Here is a 21,959-nt window from a genome sequence, read left to right as displayed (position 1 = left end):
TCTTTTAATTTCATTATTACTTGCCAATGTGCTACGCTGTAGTACGAAGAGGATGGTGCACACTTCACATATGTTCAGATGGGACAGACATTTTGCTGTGAAAATTGAAGTTAATCTGTCTGTACCAGTATGGTTGTTAGGGAATTCAGTGAAAGCACTTTTCAAATTGTCCATAAAAATAAAGGCAAAGGTCTGATAAGAAAACTAAATGTGGTTTTAATTTCCTGCCATCATATGCTGACGTAAAGCTTCTGAACTGATGTGTCTGCTTATGAGAACGTTTGGAAAGAAGAAAAAAAGAAGAAAGAATCTAAGAGGAAAACTGGATCTACAGTGTGTTTATGAATATTAATGCTCCACAGTAAATTTATAGACAAAACGTTTAGATGCTGAAGTTAGATATTAGTTAAAATCTTAATTCAATAGTGAACTTGCTTTAGTGCATGCACTCCATATTTTAGTAACATATAATTTACCTGTAATATTTACTTTTACTATAAAATAGGGTGAATACTGGAAATTAAAAAATGCTTAGGTAGATGTAATACAAAAGAAGCCATTTATATTGAATCCTTGAAATATCAAAAATGTAGTTTGCAGATCAAAGTGAAAATAAATCTAAACCTGAAAGTTTGTGGAAACACTGCCACCTTGTGGAATATTCCTTAGCACTTGCCATTTAGAATTTTTAGAATTGTAGCTGCAAGCAGAAATAACGTTAGATTTTAAATTTTTTTAGGTTCGAAATTGCAGTATTCCAAATACCCTCAAGATTATACTGTAGCCTAACTGAGCAAGGATGGAGTGGGCTGGGGTGGTGGGGCCCAACGTGAGATCTTTTCATGGGGCCTAAAATCCCATGGTAGCACCCCTGTTGACAACTGCAGTATCTAGACCATTGGTAATCAACCCTGTCCCTGGAGATATATAATCCTGTAAATTTTAATTTCTACCCTAATTGGGCACAAATTACTGCACTAATTAGCAGCTCACCAAGTTCTCTAGTTGTTGAATGAGGTGTGCTTTGTTAGGGTTACAGTAAAAACCTTCAGGACGAAAGATCTCCTGGAACAGGATTGGTTACCGCGGATATAGACTAATTTATTTAGCAAAATAGGGAAACGTTCAGACTCTATGTTCGACTTCTCTACCTGTAGTCACAATGTGATTTATCATAAAACTATGGTATTAATTTGGTCAAGTATTTAATTTTTTTGTTTTGTTTTTTATTTCTCATGAACGATTAGAGATGAAGGCTGTATGGTTAATAGCATCAGCTGCGCAACTCATAAAATGCACAGCTGCTGTTATTTATCAAAGTTATGTGGTCTAGGCCGCACAATCATTTTAAGTTGAAATGAGATTGAACTGCACTCTAAAAACTTTACGCATAGAATGTTTCTAGAAGAAAAAAAACAATCACAATATGTCATTGCATAGCTTTTTGCACGACATTACATGGCATAGATTGCTTATATTAATTAATCATCCCATTTTAGTTTGTCGGGTGATTTTAGTTTATTTTGGTACCCCATCATGTTTTCTGCCATTTAGCATCTTTGCAAAAATCGAAGCTTATTCCCTGTGGATTCCATTCTTGCACCATAATATACGAGTAAGCTACACGTTTTTCAAGGTGCCTCTCAAAATGTGGAGTTAAAATAGCTGTTAACCGCCTAGCGTAAGCTATAGGTGTCACTAAAACGCGAATGTATAAAAGGTAGATCTATCTGTATGGCAGGTTATTCCTAATATATTCGATGAAACAGGATGTTTATATTCCTTGATGCTCTTACATCCGACCAGTGCCCCGCACCTAATGCAATTCTGGACAATTTCGAGGGCAAATATTGAATATTTAGAAATATTAAATAACAAAAAGTGGAGGACTAACACATCAACAAATATTACTCTCATAGAAATGTAATGAAAAATATTTTGGGAAATGCTATTCGTTCGTGTCTTGTCAAATTCTCCCTTGCCCTGACCAATTCTGGGCGCGAAGTCCTTCGCTTATTGGATATTTCTTCTGTCCTATTTCTGTGGCAATGGCATGTCTATCTTCTTGCAGAATTGCATTACGTCACTGCAGGGTTTATTTTCTAAAATGCATCCAACAGCGTACACGGTCAGGTCAGTTCGCTCTGCTGTATTACAAGGGGACTCCAGCTATTACCCTGATTTCAGCAGATGAGAGCGTGAGATTGCCACGTGATTCTGGTCGCCAATGTGCTCGTGCAGCACACCGAGCATCATGGCTGCGGATGCTGCGGCTACTTGTTCTCCGGTCCGCATCCTGCCGCCCCGTTTCCTGTCCCTTCTGCTGATTCTTGTCACTTATTTCCCCGCCACTGCTCTCGGACTGCTCGGTGTCCGCCCAGAGGAGACGGGAGGAGAGCTGTCCGTGGAGGACGGGGTGCTGAAGGCCACCGAAGGGACGCGGTTTATGCTGCGTGTGTACTATGCAGCATCTCAGCCCAGGATCAACAGAACTGTGAGCGGCAGAACCAACGCGGCCACAGCACCGTGGATCGCTTTCATTGAGGAGCCCAGTCCGGGAAGAGAGGGGCAGGTCCACCCGAAACGAAACTTGTGCATGGACAAGAACGCCAGGACTTCCGATATTGAACTACTGGGCTCCTTCAAATCCGCCTCCAGCCAAAACTCGGTCTTAGTGGAACTTCTCGCCAAGGACCTTCGCAGAGGTGAGAAAATCAAATATTATTCTATGTGTGCCTTTGATGGGGCAAAGTGGGAGCACTTTAGAACTAGAGATTTCTGGCTTGCTGTGGTAGAGCGATCCCCGGAACCTGACCTTTGGCTGCAAGTGCTTATTTCGGTGGTGCTGCTGGGGCTTTCGGCGTTGTTCAGTGGGCTCAACCTGAGTTTGCTCTCGCTCGATCCAGTGGAGCTCCAGGTGCTACAGAACAGCGGCACTGACAAGGAGCAGAAGTACGCGCGCAGGATCGAATCCGTCCGTAAACACGGAAACTATGTACTTTGCACCTTGCTGCTGGGTAATGCGCTCATCAATGCTTGCTTAGCGGTCTGGATGTGTCAGATTCTTGGCATGACTTGGCTTTCCACTGCAATCTGCACTTTCTGCATATTCTTCATAGGGGAAATCCTACCGCACTCTGTGGCGTCCAGGCACGGGCTAGCAATCGCCTCCAAAACCATCTGGGTGACTAGGCTTTTGATGGTATTATCGTTCCCCATCTCATACCCCATCAGCAAGCTGCTAGACACAATTCTTCACCAAGAAATCAGTAACTTTTACACCCGGGAGAAATTACTGGAGATGCTGCGAGTAACCGACCCATACCACGACCTGGTGAAAGAGGAGCTCAACATCATACAGGGAGCTTTAGAACTTAGGACCAAGACCGTGGAAGACGTGCTAACCCCTCTGAACGACTGCTTCATGCTGGCCTCCGACGCTGTATTGGATTTTAACACCATGTCCGAAATTATGCAGAGCGGGTACACCCGAATCCCCGTGTTCGAGAACGAGAGGTCCAACATCGTGGATATCCTGTTCGTCAAAGATTTGGCCTTTGTCGACCCCGACGATTGCACCCCTCTAAAAACCATCACACAGTTCTACAAACACCCCATGCACTGCGTTTTCAACGACACCAAATTAGATGCCATGCTTGAAGAATTCAAAAAAGGTAAGATGTTAATTCGGAATATTAAAAGGTTCCGTGGTACCAATGACCAATTATGTTATAAAATAATTTAAGACGACAAGTAATTAATTTATAATCAATTCGACATGCCATTTAAGCAAACCTGTTCTGCAGATAGCACAGTACGATTTATTTGCATCAGTGCTTGTGTAGTTATAGTTTTCTTTGCCATGGTGTTGTTTGTGCAGTTTACAGGCTATCTGAATACACTCAGCAGTATCTTTACAAATAGGATTCTGTACTGAGACCAGTCATCAGTCAGTTTAACTGAACAAAATAGCTGTTATTAGTGTAGAAAGAAGTCTGGCAACAAATGAGTTGATGTTTCTGTCAAATTTGTGTCAGTGTGCTATCCTTAGATCTGAGGGTGACCTATAGGTCCAGCATTCTGAGCAGCAGAGAGTTGTGGTGAGCTCCACGCCTGATTGAATAAAGGCATTTCATTAATAGTTCCCCTTTATCCCATGCCTAAGCCACCTAGCTGAGAATAATTTGTCTGGTAGCCTGCGGTTAATGAGTGCATTTGAACATTTGACCCAATCACCCTTCAGCCAGGCTAAATACAGCATGGTGACCTTAAATTAAGTAGGTTTCAGTCTTGCTAATCCAAGTGTGATCAACAGTGTGATACACGATAATAACTTCTTCCTGATGGATGAATTGTGCAACTGGTACTTGTACTGGTACTTGCAGCTGGAATTATGTAGCCTGTGTAGTGGGGAAAATTAAGCTAGCTCTGAGGAAAAGATGCGTTCCACTGTAGTGGTGAATAAAATTATGTGAGAACACGCACTGAAACTAATATATTTCTCAATAAGTAGCTCAGAACAATTCAGACACTTTAACTCATTTCTTAAGTTGTTTTTGTTGATGCTTAAAAGGATTATTCATCAAATGATTAAAAAAAATTCTCAGTGAATATGCTACTTTCAGGTTACGTTCAAGCAAAGGTACACCATATAACTTGACAAAGACGGTGTATTGGCAGTTGACCTTTTATACAGAGCAACTGATGTGATGCCGCAAAGTGTGCTTTCTTTGTGTGTTAGCTTTTCCTATTATCAGACCTGCATGCAGCACTCCAATTCAGCAGAGGGCACTTGGACTGAGCAATCGAGTTTAGTAGGACAACAAGATTCATGAGGATTAAACACTCTCTGTTAAAGAGTGATCAATAATTCTATTGCAACTTGGATTTTAGATTAAACCTCAGGCCCCAGTAGACCCTACCATCCTATTACACTCTAGGAGATTTATGAATAGGTTTCTCTCTTTCCTAGGGCCAAACTTAGACACTAACAGAGTACAGACACTGCTGTCTGTTAGTCCAGGTGGTTTTTTTTGCTTTAAAGTGATCATAGCCTGGACTCAGCCAGCCCTATAAAAAGGCTTTCCAGTACATTCAGTATATGATCAGTTCACATATATGCTGAGTAATGGCATGAGGTGTTGGGGAGAGTAGGGGGCAGGAGAGGCATTTGGAATGATGTTTCAGGATACCCATGTATTAGTGTGAATATTGTAGTTTATGTATGACTTCAAAGCAAAGACCTACTGTTCATGACTGACATCTGCTGTCCCTTAACTTTTTAATCGATCAGAATTCAAAACGTTTAAGATATCAACGTAAGAATTAGTTTCCCTTTTTAAAGTGTTGCTTTTTGAAACTAATTTTGTGATAGCGTTACAGCCCTGAGCTTGACCGTGTTTTTTCCCATTTGCTAATGAGCAAATGAGAAAGTTTATCACGATTGCATGTGCCAATGATGTGTTGTCAGAATATGAGTTTGAAAAGTTTATGAACGCAGGTCTTGGGGCTTAAGGGAAAATCTATGGAGAAAATGATGATGGCGCACAACTTAGAAGCTATGAATAATTTGCTCTATTGCCATGACAACGGCTAACTAAATGGTTCATTCAGTTTGCTTTTTAAAAGACTGGAGCCGGTCTGTCGCTGTCCAAAAAAGAAAGATGGTGGCTCTGCAGCGTCCACAGATACTGTATACATCGCGAAAATTAAACTAGAATGTTGGTGCAACATTCGGGATGTTCCCGTGTCTCAATGCGTAATCCTTCGAAACAGTCAGGTCTGATCCCTTTTGTCCTCGAAGATTATTTTGCACGGAGGGCCTCGGAAACGAAAACGTGAAATTCACACGGCCCGGAGACATTATATAACCATGCGTAATTCAGGGTGACAGCACATTCTGTGATCGCTACAGACAGCGTTGGATGGGGGTTTGCATGACTTGCTAGATAACTGCATGCGCTGCAGCAATGTGTCACGAAGTCCCTTTTTGCAATGGAGGCTCCTAAATTGGAATTCGACGAAGCTACAAATGCAAAGTTGAACCTCTAATCGTCCTGGTTTTTGATTGTTCTTCATAAGGAGGGAATCTGTCCATTTAATCGAGATATACAAATCAGATGTTCTCTGGAGCACATCTGTTGTGTTAGAAAAAAATGGGAGCAAAATCTAGGCTTCCCATTCTGTTGTTTTAGCTATAACGAAAAATGTGGAACATTATTTTGAGTAAGATCTGTATTAAGTTATATATACCTTTTGTGCTATAAATACAATTTAGGCGATGCCAATTGTACATGAGATTACATTTAATTTACAGTAATGTCATCACATTAGTACCTTTTGTGCCATAAATACAATTTAGGAGATGCCTATTGTACATGAGATTACATTTAATTTACAGTATTGCCATCACATTAGATTCAATTTATTGAAAAAAGGAGTTGCCTTTTTATGAAATATCCTACTTGGAATAGCAAGTCACCCTGCGTAACTTTACACATGGGCTACGCAGCATAGCATTGCAAGGAAGCCAGCACCAGTTTGAGTAGAGTCATAAAACTGACCAAGGAAAACTTGTAACCTGTGGGCATCTGGTTTGTGGTTGGCGGGAGCTAATGCAGTAGTGACCTAACAAACCTAGGTTGATGAAAATCCACCCTTACCCTTATAGGACAAAGCCAACTGCATCCTGCCTCTGGAGACATAGCCCGTGCTTGAGCCTGCAAAGTTATTGCATCTCAACTCATACTGTGAGTGAGAGCCTTTAATGGCTGAGCCCCTCAAGCAATTTTTATTTGGATAAGTGTAACTGTTTGGTCAAACAGTACAATCAAAGCCTGATTCAGGAAAATTGTCAGGTTAACAGTAATGTTTTGCAACCTCCTCCAGTCAAGACTTCTAAAGTCCAGTACTGTTCTGTACTATATAATCCACTGTTGATTGAGAGAGAACAAGAGCCTCAGATATGTCATTTAGCAGAGTGCGTAATGGTAGTTTTAACCAAGCAGAAAAATAGATTTTTCTTTGGTGCAGTTATTAAGAATAAGACTGGAGGACTGGCCTGTGACTGTGACTGGCCCACAGACAGCAGTGAGGCGGGCGATATGGTAAGGGCATACTTATAACTTGTGTGATCAAAAGGGAAATCTGTCTCTTGAGAGAGAGAGAGGGGGGGGGGGGGGGGGGGGAAGAGAGGGGGTGGCGGAGAGAGAGACAGGGTTAGGGGGGGCTTTTGTGCTGAGATTGCCCCCTCCCCTGCTGGAAGCCCCTCCCCCCCCCCCCCCCCCCCCCCGCGCAGCACAAATCCCTGTGGTCCCTTCTGCTCATAAAGCACCCAGAAGGGAAGCCATAAAATATTTACCACCAACTTTCCCTCGCTTCCTGTGCCTTCAATGTCACTTTCTAAAAATGGACCGCGCCAGGTGTGTGTTCACGGGGGGTCGTGTTTCTCTGTGAAATGTCAGGTCTTCTGCCGGCTGTGCTAGAAGCGGCCCGCGGTCGCTTTTTCACTACGATCCAGCGTATGAATTTTGGGTCGCCGTCGAAAGGGAACGGGAAGGAGCTGGCCTGTGAAAAAGGCAACATACAGTAAGCAGTCATGTGACACCGCCCCGTTAGCCATACCCTGGCTAAAGCTGAAGTGAGCTCACGCTTTGAAGGGACGGGAGGCCGTCGGGTGGCTCCCCAGTTGTCTCTGGAAGTGGGGTGGCAGAGCTAGCGCAGGCCAGTCTTTCCCCTGGACCAAGTAGCAAACCAATCTCCCTAATGCATTGATGGAGACCAGTGTGCCGGAGGTCATTAAAGTTCCCAAGGCACGTGCTGTAAAAGGTAGGGCCGTTCGCACAGAGCCTGGGCCAAATTCGCCACCTGGTTTCTTTTGTCTAGCCATTTCACCATCCCCTAAAAATGATTACCTCTGCACCGCAGCCGTTATGTGGCGAGCGCAAAATGGCAGCCGTGCATCACGGCTATATGTTCATGGCGGTTTGAGTGATTTATAGCCCCATTCCCCTGCTGTAGAGCAGCCTGTACAATGGTTGGAGTGCTGGGTTCTGAAGGTTAGCTGGAGAAAGTCACTGCACTCCATCTGTACAAATAAAACTGTATTTTTGATATCATAATGTAACATCCAAAATGCATGGAAAATATTTTATTATTTATCAAAACATACTGGCTAGAGTATTTATAGGTTTGTTATTGCAAAGTAAAATTGTGTTTATTGTGAACTTATTGGATATCAACACTGTATCGGCAGAGGAAGAGCCAAGAATGAGTGCTTTATGCATCCTGCGCTTTAACGTGTTTTGAAATGCACCGTGCTAACACAGATTCATATCTCACCATATACTGAAATCTAATAAAAAATGGATGCAAAAGTTTATTATGAAGAAGGTCAATGAATAATACAACAAAACTGGATGTTGGAGGTTGTGATTTCTCGAGTTTGTTTTCCGTGTCAGGGGTCTTTGCGGGGGGATATTGCAGTGGAGTTTATCGCTGAGGTACTTTTCCATGCTCAATACTGCCTGATATTTTAATGGCATTTTCAAGGAAACAATGATAACTCCATTCTGCTTACCATATAGACCGGATGTTTGCCTGTTGTGGTGCTAAATAACATTAGGCTATATTGCCCTGCAATGAGGGTAGCCTAGAACAGGAGGGTAATTTACGATCATATAAATACTTGTGCTGTGAAAGGTGGAAAATTTGCTGTAGCTCTAGCTTGTATAGCTTTAGCCTATACACGATTTTGTATGTGGTACACGCTGTATTCCTACTGATTTATAGTAGGGGAGGCTGTTGTTGAGAGTGCAAAGCGTCTGGAGGATAAATCTAGAGGATACTGCCAGCACAATGAGCAAACCACCTGACAGGATCAAGGGTCGCTGCCGTTCATTCTGTTAGCAATGACCAGTACTTCTGGTTGTTATTATCATGCATCACTTGTGTCTAATGGGAGGTTCAAATTATTTTCAAGCTGCTTTCTTTGGATGTCCTATGGACAAACCAAGATGGCGGCTCTCATCAGGGCTGACTGGTAAAACACTTTTTCCGTCCAACGGAACACTTTCCCTGGGTTTGCTATATTGTGTTTCTTGAATAACAACCCCTGGGAGAAAGCACCAGGAGGTGATAATTGTGAAATGATGCAGAGAAACAGTGAGAGTGCTAATGTTGTACAGAAAAACCGTGCATGTTGATCGTCCTGTTTTTAAAAAAATAGTCAACCTCATTTTGCGTGCGGCTAACAGGCGGGTTTGTTTATTATGAATGGCCCTCCTACCAAAGCTGTTCTGTGGGGATGGCTCCACTCTGCCAAGCCAAAAGAAGAGGACTCCTGAATGGAAGGGCATGGAGGTGGGATCTCAGGGACGTCTGCATGGGCACCTGCACTTGGAGCAGGATGCGAGTGGGGAGAGTGGGTAGGAGGAGGAGTGGGGAGGGTTATGTAATGGCTTGATGATGTAATGCTGTGCCCAGCGCATCAGCAGCTGTTGTCTGCAGTCTCCCCGGGCGGCCCCTGGGACTGCACACCCCCTGCCCCCCCCCCAGCCACTCCCACCCCCCCCCCCCTTTGTCCCCAGTCGAGTCGCGCTCAGTCTGCACGTGAAGGATGCCCTTCTCTGCACTCCGTGCTCATAAACCCTCATTGCAGCTCACTACCGAACCAGAAAATCAACCTTGCGCGAAAGCCCTCTGATACTTTAAGCTGGTTCAGACAGCAGGAACACCCATTCCTCAGTCCCCTCTCAAATCTATGTCTGTGATTGGTCAGAGATGTTCTCATGACAGCTAAGAGGCATCAATTTTGCCACAGCCAGTTTTATAACAAGTTTCTTGCTCAGCAAGTGATGGGCAACACTGATGACTGACTGCCAGGTTAAATAGAGTCATTGTGCGCTTTGAAATGAGAGGCCAGCTGCAGAGTCTCCTCAGCTTGAATTATGTTGCTGCCGCAAGTGTGCCCGGGTGCCATTTTAGACATGAGCAGTGGATTTGTTGATTCCTGTGACGTCTCTGTTTTTGTGTTTGGTGTTGAAAAGTTTGGTGAGGGGAGACAAATTTGTTTTGAACTAGTAATTGCTGCTGGTGGCACATGTTGTTTATTTTACATGTTGCCCAACACTGGGACATTATGGGGAATTTGGGAGTTGGGGTATGGGTGGGCAGAAGATATCAGGAGAAAGGATGGTCACTCAGTTCATTTCAGGGTTCAGTGATGAAATATAGCATGATAGCTAATTCTGGGACGGCCAAGTGGCTGTCCACTCTCCCTGTCAAATAAATAAAATATACAAGAATGATGCTCATTGTAGGGTTCAATGATAAATGGACTCCTCCCCAAATATTGCATAATCCCCCAAAATACTACTTATGCCATGCTTGGCCCTGAGGACCTTCTCAGGAAGTCTCCCATCTCTCACTGTGATGAAGATTTGTATGTGGATATTTAAAAACCAGGGGCCCAAAAAACGACCATTTCCCAAAATACGTCCCCTTGCATTTACTGGCCTGGTGACTCATTGAGAGTCCCCTGTGGATTGCATGGGTTTAATTTCAGTCTGTTTCACCCTTGATTCTTGGGGGAGGGGGGAGGTCTGGGTGTCACTGTGCATGCGTGTGTCCCCCAGACATCCCCCCCCCCCCCAACGGAGAATCAATTGTCAAATAGACTAAAATAAAACCCAAGCGACCCACCAGGGACTCTTGTAAGCCACCCAATCAGCACTCAGCAGAGCCATTCATGTGAATTGAATCGAGTCCAGCCAGTATTTCTGCCCACGTGTCACCCCTCACGACACCCTGGGGTTGGGGGTGGCGTAAAATGTCCCAGCCTGCAATCTTCCTCCTGCCCACCCCACCCTCCACCCACCAGCCACCAGCTGGCCTCTCGCTGCCCTCCTCCCCTGGCCAGATGATGAAAGGCAGTGCACAGAACAGACATGCTCCTGCTTTTAATTCCATGTCTGGACAGTGTAGATGTACACGTGTGTTTGTGTGAATGGGAGTAGCCATATATAGGTGTAAGTCTTCATTGGAAAACTTGCCTTTTAATAATACATTACTGCTACTCTTCTTTGGATGTTTTGTACATCAGTTTATACTGTGCTTGCTGTATTCCCTTTGTTCCATATATTTATATATGTTTTTTTCCTAACGCTTTCTTTAATTTCTACTTTTTAATACACATCTCTTTTAAGAGCTGCTATAAAATAATTATGTTCTTCATAAGAGATGCTATTTTATTCTCTATTATCTGAAAACACAGCCTTGTAAATTTAGCATGAACTGTAATTAATATTTCTCTGTCACTCATCTGAGACTAAAGAGATGTTTAACTGAGCAAGGAGATCTCGTGATGTCACTTAATGCGATTGCACGTATCTGCTACTGAGCATGCCCACAGCCTGGCTCGGTAGCAGGTGACAGCCCGCCGGTCTTGACTCTTGCGCAGGTAAATCTCACCTGGCCATCGTTCAGAGGGTGAACAACGAGGGCGAGGGCGACCCCTTCTACGAGGTCATGGGCATCGTCACTCTGGAGGACGTCATCGAGGAGATCATCAAGTCCGAGATCCTGGACGAGACCGACCTGTACAGTACGTGCCCGTGGTCTGCGCCGTGGTTACTATATACCAGGGGTCCTAAACCCTGATCCTGGAGAGCCACAGGGTCTGCTGGTTTTATTCACTTAAAGCAGTTGATTGGATAAAATCAACCCCCATATGATTTGTTGTGTCAAACTCGGTAGCTGATTTTATGGTGAAAATAAAACCAGCAGAATATGTGGCGGACCAGGACCAGGGCTGGAAACCCCATTGGAGGTTCATAAGTTACCCATTGAATGTGCGGACATGCACAGCTGCTAGCCAAGCTTGAGATGCATAGCTCCTATGAGAGAGAGAAAGAAAATGAGTGTGGCTTGGCCTTACCCTCTGGTGATGTTTCTTTCTTTTCTATGGTGCTGGGCACCCAAAATATTAATTATTTCCCATCAGCATAACCACACAAAAAAAGGCAGTTTAACTCAAGAGAATCAATCCATTAATTAAGAAAAGGACAACGGATGGATTGGTTTGACCCCCAAGCTCATCTCTCTGCTCAAAGAAATTGACCAGACCACCTGCTTCCTGAGCTTGGAAGTGCCAGTAAACCGAAAACTGTAGATAATTAGCCGGAACGAGGCGCTAATCAGGTAAAAAACAATTAGCACCTGACTCGCCGGGTGCGAATCCTCACTGCAGGGTGTCGTCTTAGCGCCCAGATAATTCTCTCGCTTGTCCTCTGCAGGGGACTGCACACACTGGGCGTGCGAAAGAATTATTACTCACCAGAGTGCAAGGGCCATGTTTATAGAGGGTGCAATATGACCCAAAATTAAATCAACAACTAGCAGGGCTAAACTGAAGCAATATACAGAGGTGAAATGGGATCTTGTTTCTGGGTGCTTGGTGATATTTAGTGACCCTTTTTTGCATTGTTTCCTTTCAGAAAATAAAAATTGATCATGAATATTGCCACATGCAATGACAAATTACCATATTGAAATCTGCTTCATAATGTATATGAAATGTTGTATGAAATAAAACAAATATAAATATGTTGTATACTTAAAACATACTTGCATTTTTCATGTTACATTTACATACAATTAAACTAGTTTGGCAGAAATTATTGTTGAGAGCGACTTAAAATATACATTTTTTTAAATCAATGTTTTCTCATACTGTGCATAAATGCACTTTGGTTAGCTGTAAACTATTTTTATACCCATGTATATGCTTATGCTGTTTTATATAATCCCATGTTTATATGTGTTTTTTATTATATTTGTACTGTGTAGTTGAGTAAATACATCCCTAAATGACCACTCCAGTAAACTGGCACTTGTTCCAGCAGAACCACAAACGTTCTGCAAGAATGCAAACATCACACAATTATCCAATTATTATATATTATGTAACTACTTCAAAAAAAGAGGAGTATAATTAATTCATTAATTTTGCTCTCATGGTCCACTCAAGCTACGTGCTGAGCATTCATTCAGCCCATGCATGATGCACATTATTAATCAAACAAAAATATATTGACAAAAAATTTAACTTCAGAATTTACTTTGATGCAAAGGTAAGTTGGGGAGCAAGGAAAATGCACAGTTAGTCAGTTTCTAAAGGTGGCACCCACCCACCATATAGTTAGGCGCTGGGGTCTTTAATGCAATAGTCAACTCTTTTTATTTATTTTGGATATAGCATTGTCTACTTTGCAGTTATGAAATGTGTCAGCGGAAAACTTCAATGTGGCGAGTTGGGGAGGGTGCACAGTGAGTGTGTGGTCCATATTGGTGGTGCTTGAGGTGAGGTGCCTAGCGCCTTAACTGTGAAATCACTTTGTGAATGCACTTTGTGAAAGTGCTCTATAAAATCCATATATTTTCATTATGATCACTTATAACGGTAAGAGTGAATTGCACAGAAGGGAGCAGGATGACAGGTTGGCAGGAAGGAGGGAAAGCGTAACGCTCACCAAATCCCTCACTCTTTTTTCAACCGCTCTTCTCAAACCCTCTCTCCTAAATCCCTCACTCTTTTTCTCAATCCCTCTCTCTTCTCAAACTCCACAGCGGACAACCGCACCAAGAGGAGGGTGTCGCACCACGAGAGGAAGCAGCAGGACTTCTCCATCTTTAAGCTGTCGGAGAACGAGATGAAGGTGAAGATCTCACCTCAGCTGCTCCTCGCCACTCACCGCTTCCTGTCCACAGGTGAGGACTGGGGGGGGGGGGGTCGCTCGCTGTGGGGCGGGAGGCAGGGGGCTGTGCGGATGGTAGGTGGTGGGAGGGGTTCCGCTGTCGATTGTTAATGTGAGGAAATGGTAATAAAAGAATGTCAGCCAATCAAGATCCCCGCTCAACATAATCATTGAATCTCCTGGGTAAAGTCTCAATCTGGTGATCTTGTTATTCCTCGTTTCCCTGTCCATCACTGTCAATTGGAAATGTGTTCTTGTTTGACGTAATGCAAGTGTGAGTGACTTTACTTGTGAAATGAAGGAGAGAAGGCAAAAGGAAAAAGTCTTACTGTAGCTTTATTACTGCTGATTCTTCGCATTTTCCCGCCATTCTTTGAGGGTGTCAGCTGATCAGCGCCACCTCCCACAGAGGGACGAGATTGTCCATTACACACAGTGTTAGTATTTGTGTGAATTAGAGCAGCGGGTGGCTCTACGAGAAAGCTGTCTGGAATTTATGTACGTGTTGAGGTTTTCAGCTAAAAACACTGCCCACTGATTCGCCAACCCCCTCTGGCTTTGTGATTGGTCTCCTGCCAGAGGTGGAGCCTTTCAAGCCTGCCCACCTGTCTGAGAAGATCCTGCTGAGGCTGCTGAAGCACCCCAGCGTGGTGCAGGACCTCAAGTTCGACGAGAAGAACAAGCGGGCGGCGCAGCATTTCCTGTTCGTACGCAACAAGCCGGTGGATTACTTTGTCCTGGTGCTTCAGGTAAACGGCCCTCGTCACTCCCGTGCTTTCTACTCCCACATTAATCTCCTAGCCTCCTAAAGCTACCCAAAACCAATGCTCTGCCTGTTGCGGAGATCACGGTTTTCTCCCCATTTACTCCCCTTTAATTCTCAGCCGATTTTGGCAATGCCCAGATGTGTCTGTAGGCCTGGCTCCCGCCACTGCAATGAACAGAGTCCAGCATGCTCACTCTTTTCACTGAACAGCCAGCTATTCTGCTGTACGCTGGCTATAATTGCAACGGAGGTGTAAATGTCACTTGTAGCTGGCTAAGGCAGACTGCAGATGCCCTTTAGAGCTGAGGTATTGATTTTGCGCATTGAGCCTGAAACCCATGGTGTTAAGGGTATTTACTACTCTGTATAAGGTGCCATCTCTCAGATGAGATGTTAAATGAAGGTTCTGATTCACTGCGGTCATTAAAAATCCCATATAAAACCCACTCGTTGGGTTTTAACCTAGGAGTCCTTGACAAATTCCCTCAAAAACTGTCTGTCCGCATCTGGCCTCCTGAACATCGCCCTATTTTTAATTGGTTCCACAATCCTTGTATCCCCATCTCCATTCCGAAGGTTGTCACTGCAATGTAATCTGAGTTCTCAGTCGACCTACTTCGTGAAATGAAAGTAAAATATCTAAGATGAAGAAAACCACAGCTGGCCTACGCAGGAGCGCGCTGACCGTGTGCTGTGCTTGCAGGGCCGCGTGGAGGTGGAGTTCGGGAAGGAGGCCCTGCGGTTCGAGAACGGGGCGTTTGCTTACTACGGCGTCCCCGCCATCATGCCCTCCCTCTCCTCAGGTAACCTGCCCGTCGCGACTCGCACACACCTCCGAGGTGGCGAAGCCCGGTCCAGAAAGTAAACGTCCTCCCCGGTATTTTGTTCCAGTCACCTGGATTTGCTCATTAGACCTACTCTCCAGACAGGAAGTAGAACCAATTAGTTAAATCAGCTGGCTGAATTTGCGGGGTGGAAGAAACACACGGCAGGACTACTTTTTGACCCCTGGACTTTCCGCCTCTGCGCAGACCTCCGGCGATTGAGGTGACCCGAGCTAATGCGAGGAGGGGTTTTGGAGACGCAGGCTTCGTGTGGGCCGGTTTTTTTCCCCCATGTTTCATGGGACACAGCTGAAGCAGCAGCTGTGTTAATTATAAAACGAGATGATCTAATTAAATTGAAGCCACAGGGGGAGACCTGGTGTCGAGGCGTGCGCACACAATTACATAAAGCCGGAACACACAATGAGCACAAGGTCTCCCCTGCAATATAAAATCACACCTTCTTCGCGAGCACGGAGGATGTTTTGATCTTCAGGAGGAAAAATAGACGTAGCTGGAATAGAGCCAGGTGATTCCAAGCCCTGGCACGTTCTCTCTTTCATTCTTTCTCTCTTCCTCTCTCCTTCTCTCCCTCCCTGCTCTGTCTCTTGCTCTCTCAATCTGCTGACTCGAGTCATTCCCCCTTGTATTGCATTTGTACATAGTCTCTCTGCCAAACCGATTGGCCATCGACCGTGGCCTTTTGAGTGTGAACCAATCAGGGGCCCCCCTGTCTCCTGCGGTCTCAGACACAAATGGAATAGCAATGCCTGTGGCCGCTGACAGTAACTCTCTCCACTGCAGTCCCCCGCCCCTCCCCTCTCCCAGGGGGAGGAGTCACTGTGCCATCTCCCTTCACCCATAACCCTGTCTGATTAGCCAGCACTTACACGCAGATCTGTGCCCGTAATTGTGATTTATTTAAAGGGGTGAGAACAGTGCCATGATTAGGAAGCAGGCTTTTGCACAACACACAAATTCATTCTTAAGACCTACATACCTATATCCTCCTCAGTCACAAAAATTAATTTTTGTCCCCTGTAGTAGACGAGTCTCTAATTTTAATCTCAAGAACCATATATTATACTATGCTGAAACCTACACTACAAGGGACATTCAATAAAAAATAAAATAAATCATATTTTTGATATAAATATTTACACTGCAACATGTTTTTTTTCTTACACTTGTTTTACGATAAAAAATCGTAATACATTCAAATACTTAACCTTTTTCTCTCCCAAGAGGATATGCTGTAGACAAGCACTGATATACAGAAACATTTGTGCAGACCACAAAAATATTGTGTATAAGAAATAGTGAGTTTTGTGATTTCAATTTCCATTTGTGTGTGAATTCAGCACACACATACACACACACACACACACACTCCTACACAGACACATATATGCACACACACTCACTGACCTGAACATTACACAAATATATACTATATTAATCTGCATATGCATACTTCTTTGTCATTTCGATTTTGGCTCAGTGGAACGTGAGCTCATCTGAGATGAAGACAGTCAGGATGACTCTCTTTGGTTCAGTCAACAGATCCCCCTCCCGCAGCAGTGGACTCAACCGCTCCGACTCCATGCTCTACGGGGGGAGCATGAGCCAGCTGAACGCCACTAACAGTGCCTACCTGCCTGATTACTCCGTTCGCCAGCTTACCGACCTGCAGATCATCAAGGTACCCTGCCTCAACCAACCCAAACTCATAACATCATAACATCGGTGACCCCAGTCAGTGTGTTCGTAAACAACAGACCGTGCATCCAAAATGTGTAGCGAGCTTTCTTCTGGTAGCTATTGACAAAATATTTGCCTGGCAAACAGAAATCAGGAAGCTGTCAAACAAAACAACAGAACAGCACAAAGCTCATCAAACAAGTGTGTTGCAGCGCAACAACAAATACAAAACAAACAACAGAGCGATGCAGAGAGCAGACAACGTCACATAAACACGATGACTAGCAGGATGGAAGAACACCAATAAAAAAAAAAACATAAAAGAGAAGAAGTCAAATGATGTAAAGCAGCTGTAGTAACCATTTTTGTAGGTTTTTCCATTAGCCTAGGTTTTTGAGTGTACTGAAAAATCTTTATAATGGTGGTGTAGAGGCATTCAGACATTTAAAGCGAGAAAATCCCGCTTCAAGTAACTAGAAAAAGCAGCTTGTGCTGCAACATTGTTTTTTCCAGAGGAAAACATACACTTAAACTGAAACGATATTGAAAGAGCCCAGAAAGTGAACTGTCCCTGTAAGGGAAGAATGAAGACAAGCTGTGCAAATTCAGAGTGCCTGTGCTGCAGAGGTAATATCAGGAATGGGATTCTCTGCTAAACCCCACCCCTTCAGCACACACTGTCTGTTACACCCAAATTAAGCTTACAAGATGAGGGGAAAAAACACTGGGTGGAGTGTGCATCGCATGGGTGTCAAAATCTATTTGAATCTATTTTTTTCACGTGAAAAAAATTATACACCTGAACAGTTTGTTTAACCTTCACTGAAATTTGGTAACTTCAGCATGTGATCACCTGCTTTAATTTAGTTGATTAATATTAATATTAATATTATTACTTTCAGTATGTATGTATGTACGTATGTACATACTTAGGTATGGGTACAGATTAAGCGCTATAAATAATCATTAATAATGAATGCATCCATAATGGTCTGAATAACTGATGATAACTGATGGTTAATAAAGAATAAGTGTTTGAATAATCCATTAGTACTTGTTCAAATGTTGCTAAGAGCTTGGAAGGACGATAAAAATGTATATATATGAAATGTAACGTAAAACAGTATATGCTGACCACACACACTCTAGTGTCAAAGAAGAAAATTCTGAATTCAGCAATGCTGGATTAATATCCACAGCAGAAGGCATTGTGGGGCCATCTCTAAAATGGATGGAGGGGGTTTGTGGAGATGAGCCCAGCCTAGAAATCAAAATGGAGGACGATATAAGAATCGATGTTAAAGAAGAGATTGCATGCGTAAGAAAATGCACCCTTCTTCACCCTGGGACAGATCACCCGGAGTCACTACCAGAACGCCCTGACGGCCACCAGGATGGACAGCTCCCCGCAGACACCCGACGCCGACGCCCAGATTAACGAGGACAGCACCCCGGACCCGGAGGCGCCCGCGCCCGAGGGCCACACCCCCCTCCCGCAGAGGGAGCCCCGCCCCAGCTCCGCCCGCTCCCGCCCCCAGCAGTCCAGTGTTCCGCACAGCACCACGGTCCTCAACGAGAAGAACCGCATCGTCCGTGAGTCCGTCCGCCGAGCCGTCTGTCCCTGTACGCCTTTCCTTCTCAGACCTTTAACATTTAAGATTAACTTTACCTGATGGGCTTTGAAGTGTTCACAAGAGTAGGTAAGAAATTACGTTTATGGAATCCTGGGCTTGACTTGCTTATGGTTTCCATGGTGGCATGTTGTTTTTCGTGTTTTGTTTGTGGCTTGTTTTATTGGTTTTAGTTTTATCCAATTTTTTTCTGCCATTTTTTCACACATTATTGACGACCATTAAACAAAGACCTTCAAAATAAAAGTCTATCTCAGTTACAAATTCTCACTGTAACCCCATTTTTTTTACCTCACAAAGCAGTTTTAGAGTCAGGCCATGGGTCAGCCTTATGTGAGGTGCATGGCACAGACTTATGTTTGCGCATGGGCGGGTATTAAAGCCTTCATTCAGGAGATAATATCTCTGACTACTCCTGTGATGTAATCAGTTTGTACTGGAGCCAGCCAGCCAATCCTGCCCTCTGCATCATTTGCACAGCTGTGCGTGACATCGCCTAGCTGAGCTGCGACTACGAAGGGTGGGAGGAGCTGGGAATTTAATAGTGGTCATTCTCCCTGCCTCCCTCCCCCCCACTTAAACCGCCAACCTGCCACAGCGCTCCTCTGCAAAGTCACCACGGCAGCACGTGTGGTCTTTGGCCTATATCGGGAGGGGGCGGAGCTTCGCTTCACCCAGCCTGAAGGGGGATTGGCACGTGGGCACAGTGTAGGGAATTGGAGGAGGAGGTGGTGGTGTTGCACAGATGGCAATGCTGAAATCCTCTTAGTTATAAAAAAGTCTCATCAGATATGGGCTAGCCAGCTAGTGGAGAGGGTGGGGTGGGGGGGGGGGGCATGTGAAAATGGTCTGCATTAAGGGGTCTGACTCCTGGCCCCGCCCTGGCCCCCTGTAATCTCCCACCCTGCTTATCTCCTCTCAGGGGTAATGAATCGATGGGGAATTCTCTCAGTCATTGAGATAAACCATGGGCTAAGGATGAATGAGAGCTTAGGTTGTACAGAACACTCCCGCAGACCAACCGAGATATAGCTACACTGCACACAATACACAAAACATGAGATTCCTCTTTTTACACATGTGCATATCAATAGAAGCTCAAGTGTATGATCACAGACTCACAGAATACGGAATAGTTTTATGATCCCAGACAACACCTAAGCCACCACAGCAGTACAATCCCATAACGCCAACTAAACAAGTTTTCTGCAGCTTTTGGCTGATTGTGTGGCGATACTGATTTATGCTCTCTCAAGCTCAGACTAAAAACGTTTGCCGTTTTCATTAATAACACTTGCTTGGGACTGGTTTACGCATTACCTGGGTGAATTATCTGTATTATCACAGCGCTGCCATCAGTAGCTTCCTTCACTGAGTGTGAGGTGAGCCTGCCTCTCTGTCTCCCCCTACAGGCAGCAAGTCAGACGGGCAGAAAAGCCCCAGTGACTCGGTGTTTCTGCGAATGGATGAGATCCCGTACATCCGAGAAGATCGGCCCGAAGGTGAAGGAGAAAATGGTGAGCGCCACTTCGTACAGTCTGAAGCACACCCAGTAGGCTGGCTTTCTGGATATAGTTACCAAAGGTGGACAATCCTGGGGTCAGAAAGTAAAAGTCCTGTCATGTGTTTCTTCCACCCACGAACAGCTGATTTCACTAATTAGTTCTATCTCCTGGCTGAAGAATTGTCCTAATTTGCAAATCTAGGTGATTGGAGCAAAATCCTGGGGTGGACTTTTACTTTCTGAACCTGGATTTTGCACCTCTGATGGTTATGGCCCTGAAAAACATGATTTCTGCCCCTGCCACATGCAGATCACACAGTGCCAAAGGATGTGTTTACAAGCTTGAAATACAAACATAAGGAACGCAAATCCTGCTTGACAGATGGTTTTGTGGACTGGCAGCATTTTGACAGCACATGTGCTCAGTTAAATTTGAAAGAAGTGCCAAATTTAAGCCAAACTTAGCGCACGGTGGCGCTTCTCTTTTAGCCTGCAGTGCTAACGGCAAACGCCCCCAGGGAAGGTGTATTTCCTGGATGTGATGCTGTGTCAGGTGCTGCCGTCAGCCCTGCTGTGTGAGGGCAGCTGTCTGAAGCATGCTGCTGCTCAAATAGTGACTGGGAAAAAGCAGCGAAATGCACTTCCTGTTTTGATCCAGTTCTGTCACCATTGACACCCTTGCACCACCGTGCGTGTGTGACGGCAAATTATTTAGTACAATGTTAAGACTTGTCTCCCTCTCCTTCTCCCTCTCTCTCCCCCGCCCTCTCTTTCACTCCCCCGCACAGACACCATTGCTGTTCCCATGGAGACGGAAGCTCCCTCCCCCTTCATCAGCACTCTGTCCTTGAGTGGATCGGAGGAGACGCTAGGAAAGAAGCTGCTCCTCAAACTGAGTGAGTTCCCACTGCCCGGGCCTGCTCTTTATACCCAAATGCATATCTACACCTGCGTCTTCACTGTCTGCTCGGCCATTACGGTCCTCCGAGGTAGAGTATCCTTCCTGACAACTTCTCCCTCCTCTCTGGTAGAAATGCCTCCTACAAGAACTGGAAACTCTATGCAGTACAATCTTTCATCTTAGTTTGTTAAGCAAAAAGACACTTCATTCCTTCATCATTTCACTGTAGGAAACCATTTCTGAATCTCTTGAGTGATTACCATGCATCAAACATGGACTTGTTTTAATGGCTCGTCAAAAGCAACTCAATTGGCAAGCAAGCGCTAGCTTCAAAGGCTGCTGGGAAATGTAGTATTATGTGCTGTTGAAGTAAGTAGCAACAGTAAGTTGTCGTAGTAATAGTTGTGCAGGATAGCATTTGTGCTAATTGTTTGTGCTTGTACACGTCAGGCCCATGTTGATTACTCTTTAACATGTTGACTAAAATGTTGACTGGAACATGTTGACCAACATTGCAGGCCATAAGAAGAGGAAAAGATCACGGGATGGGGAAAGGACTCCAGATGACAACTCAGAACAGCCTCTGGTGAAGACCTAGCAGGACGTCCTGTGGGTGGAAAGGGGGGGGGAGGGAGGGGGGGGGGTGTGGAAGAATAGATTTTTTTTACATAGAATAATATCAACAAGACTTTCTTAGAGGCTCCAGTTGCTGGTTGACTGCTGGCATAAAAAGTATGAAAGAAATAAATTATATATATTCACATACATATAAATACTACATATATATATATAGATACACACACAGAGACAGGTGACAAATTAAAGGGAAAACCTGAATAAATAAGTAGAGAAACAACAAATGCAGATTTTTCCATACA

The 21,959-nt window shown here is 44.4% G+C and overlaps 1 protein-coding gene across 2 annotated transcripts; it reads left to right on the top strand.

The window, feature by feature from the left end:
* The first annotated feature begins 1,981 nt into the window (after positions 1-1,981).
* Positions 1,982-21,919, top strand: LOC118219768 (metal transporter CNNM1). Of its 2 annotated transcripts, none has more exons than XM_035403158.1 (10): positions 1,982-3,674; positions 11,459-11,602; positions 13,627-13,767; positions 14,334-14,503; positions 15,224-15,323; positions 16,901-17,046; positions 18,398-18,638; positions 20,089-20,193; positions 20,969-21,076; positions 21,600-21,919. In XM_035403158.1, the coding sequence occupies exons 1-10, from the start codon at positions 2,228-2,230 to the stop codon at positions 21,677-21,679; spliced, it is 2,682 nt and encodes an 893-aa protein (XP_035259049.1). In that variant the 5' UTR covers positions 1,982-2,227; the 3' UTR covers positions 21,680-21,919. The 2 variants fall into 2 exon arrangements, with proteins under 2 accessions (XP_035259049.1, XP_035259050.1); XM_035403159.1 differs by having other exon boundaries at positions 1,984-2,705.
* Positions 21,920-21,959: the final 40 nt, after the last annotated feature.

This window comes from Anguilla anguilla, chromosome 2, assembly GCF_013347855.1.
Source record: "Anguilla anguilla isolate fAngAng1 chromosome 2, fAngAng1.pri, whole genome shotgun sequence".
NCBI lineage: Eukaryota > Metazoa > Chordata > Actinopteri > Anguilliformes > Anguillidae > Anguilla > Anguilla anguilla.
The sequence above is the reverse complement of the archived record's forward strand: the minus strand, read 5'-3'. Positions and strand labels throughout refer to the sequence as shown.

Excerpts from the sequence above, each read along its gene's own strand:
- LOC118219768 (XM_035403158.1), top strand. The coding sequence starts at position 2,228 with ATGTGCTCGTGCAGCACACCGAGCATCATGGCTGCGGATGCTGCGGCT. Across the intron at positions 11,603-13,626 it reads GGACGAGACCGACCTGTACA|CGGACAACCGCACCAAGAGG; the intron begins GTACGTGCCCGT and ends CAAACTCCACAG. Across the intron at positions 14,504-15,223 it reads ACTTTGTCCTGGTGCTTCAG|GGCCGCGTGGAGGTGGAGTT; the intron begins GTAAACGGCCCT and ends CTGTGCTTGCAG.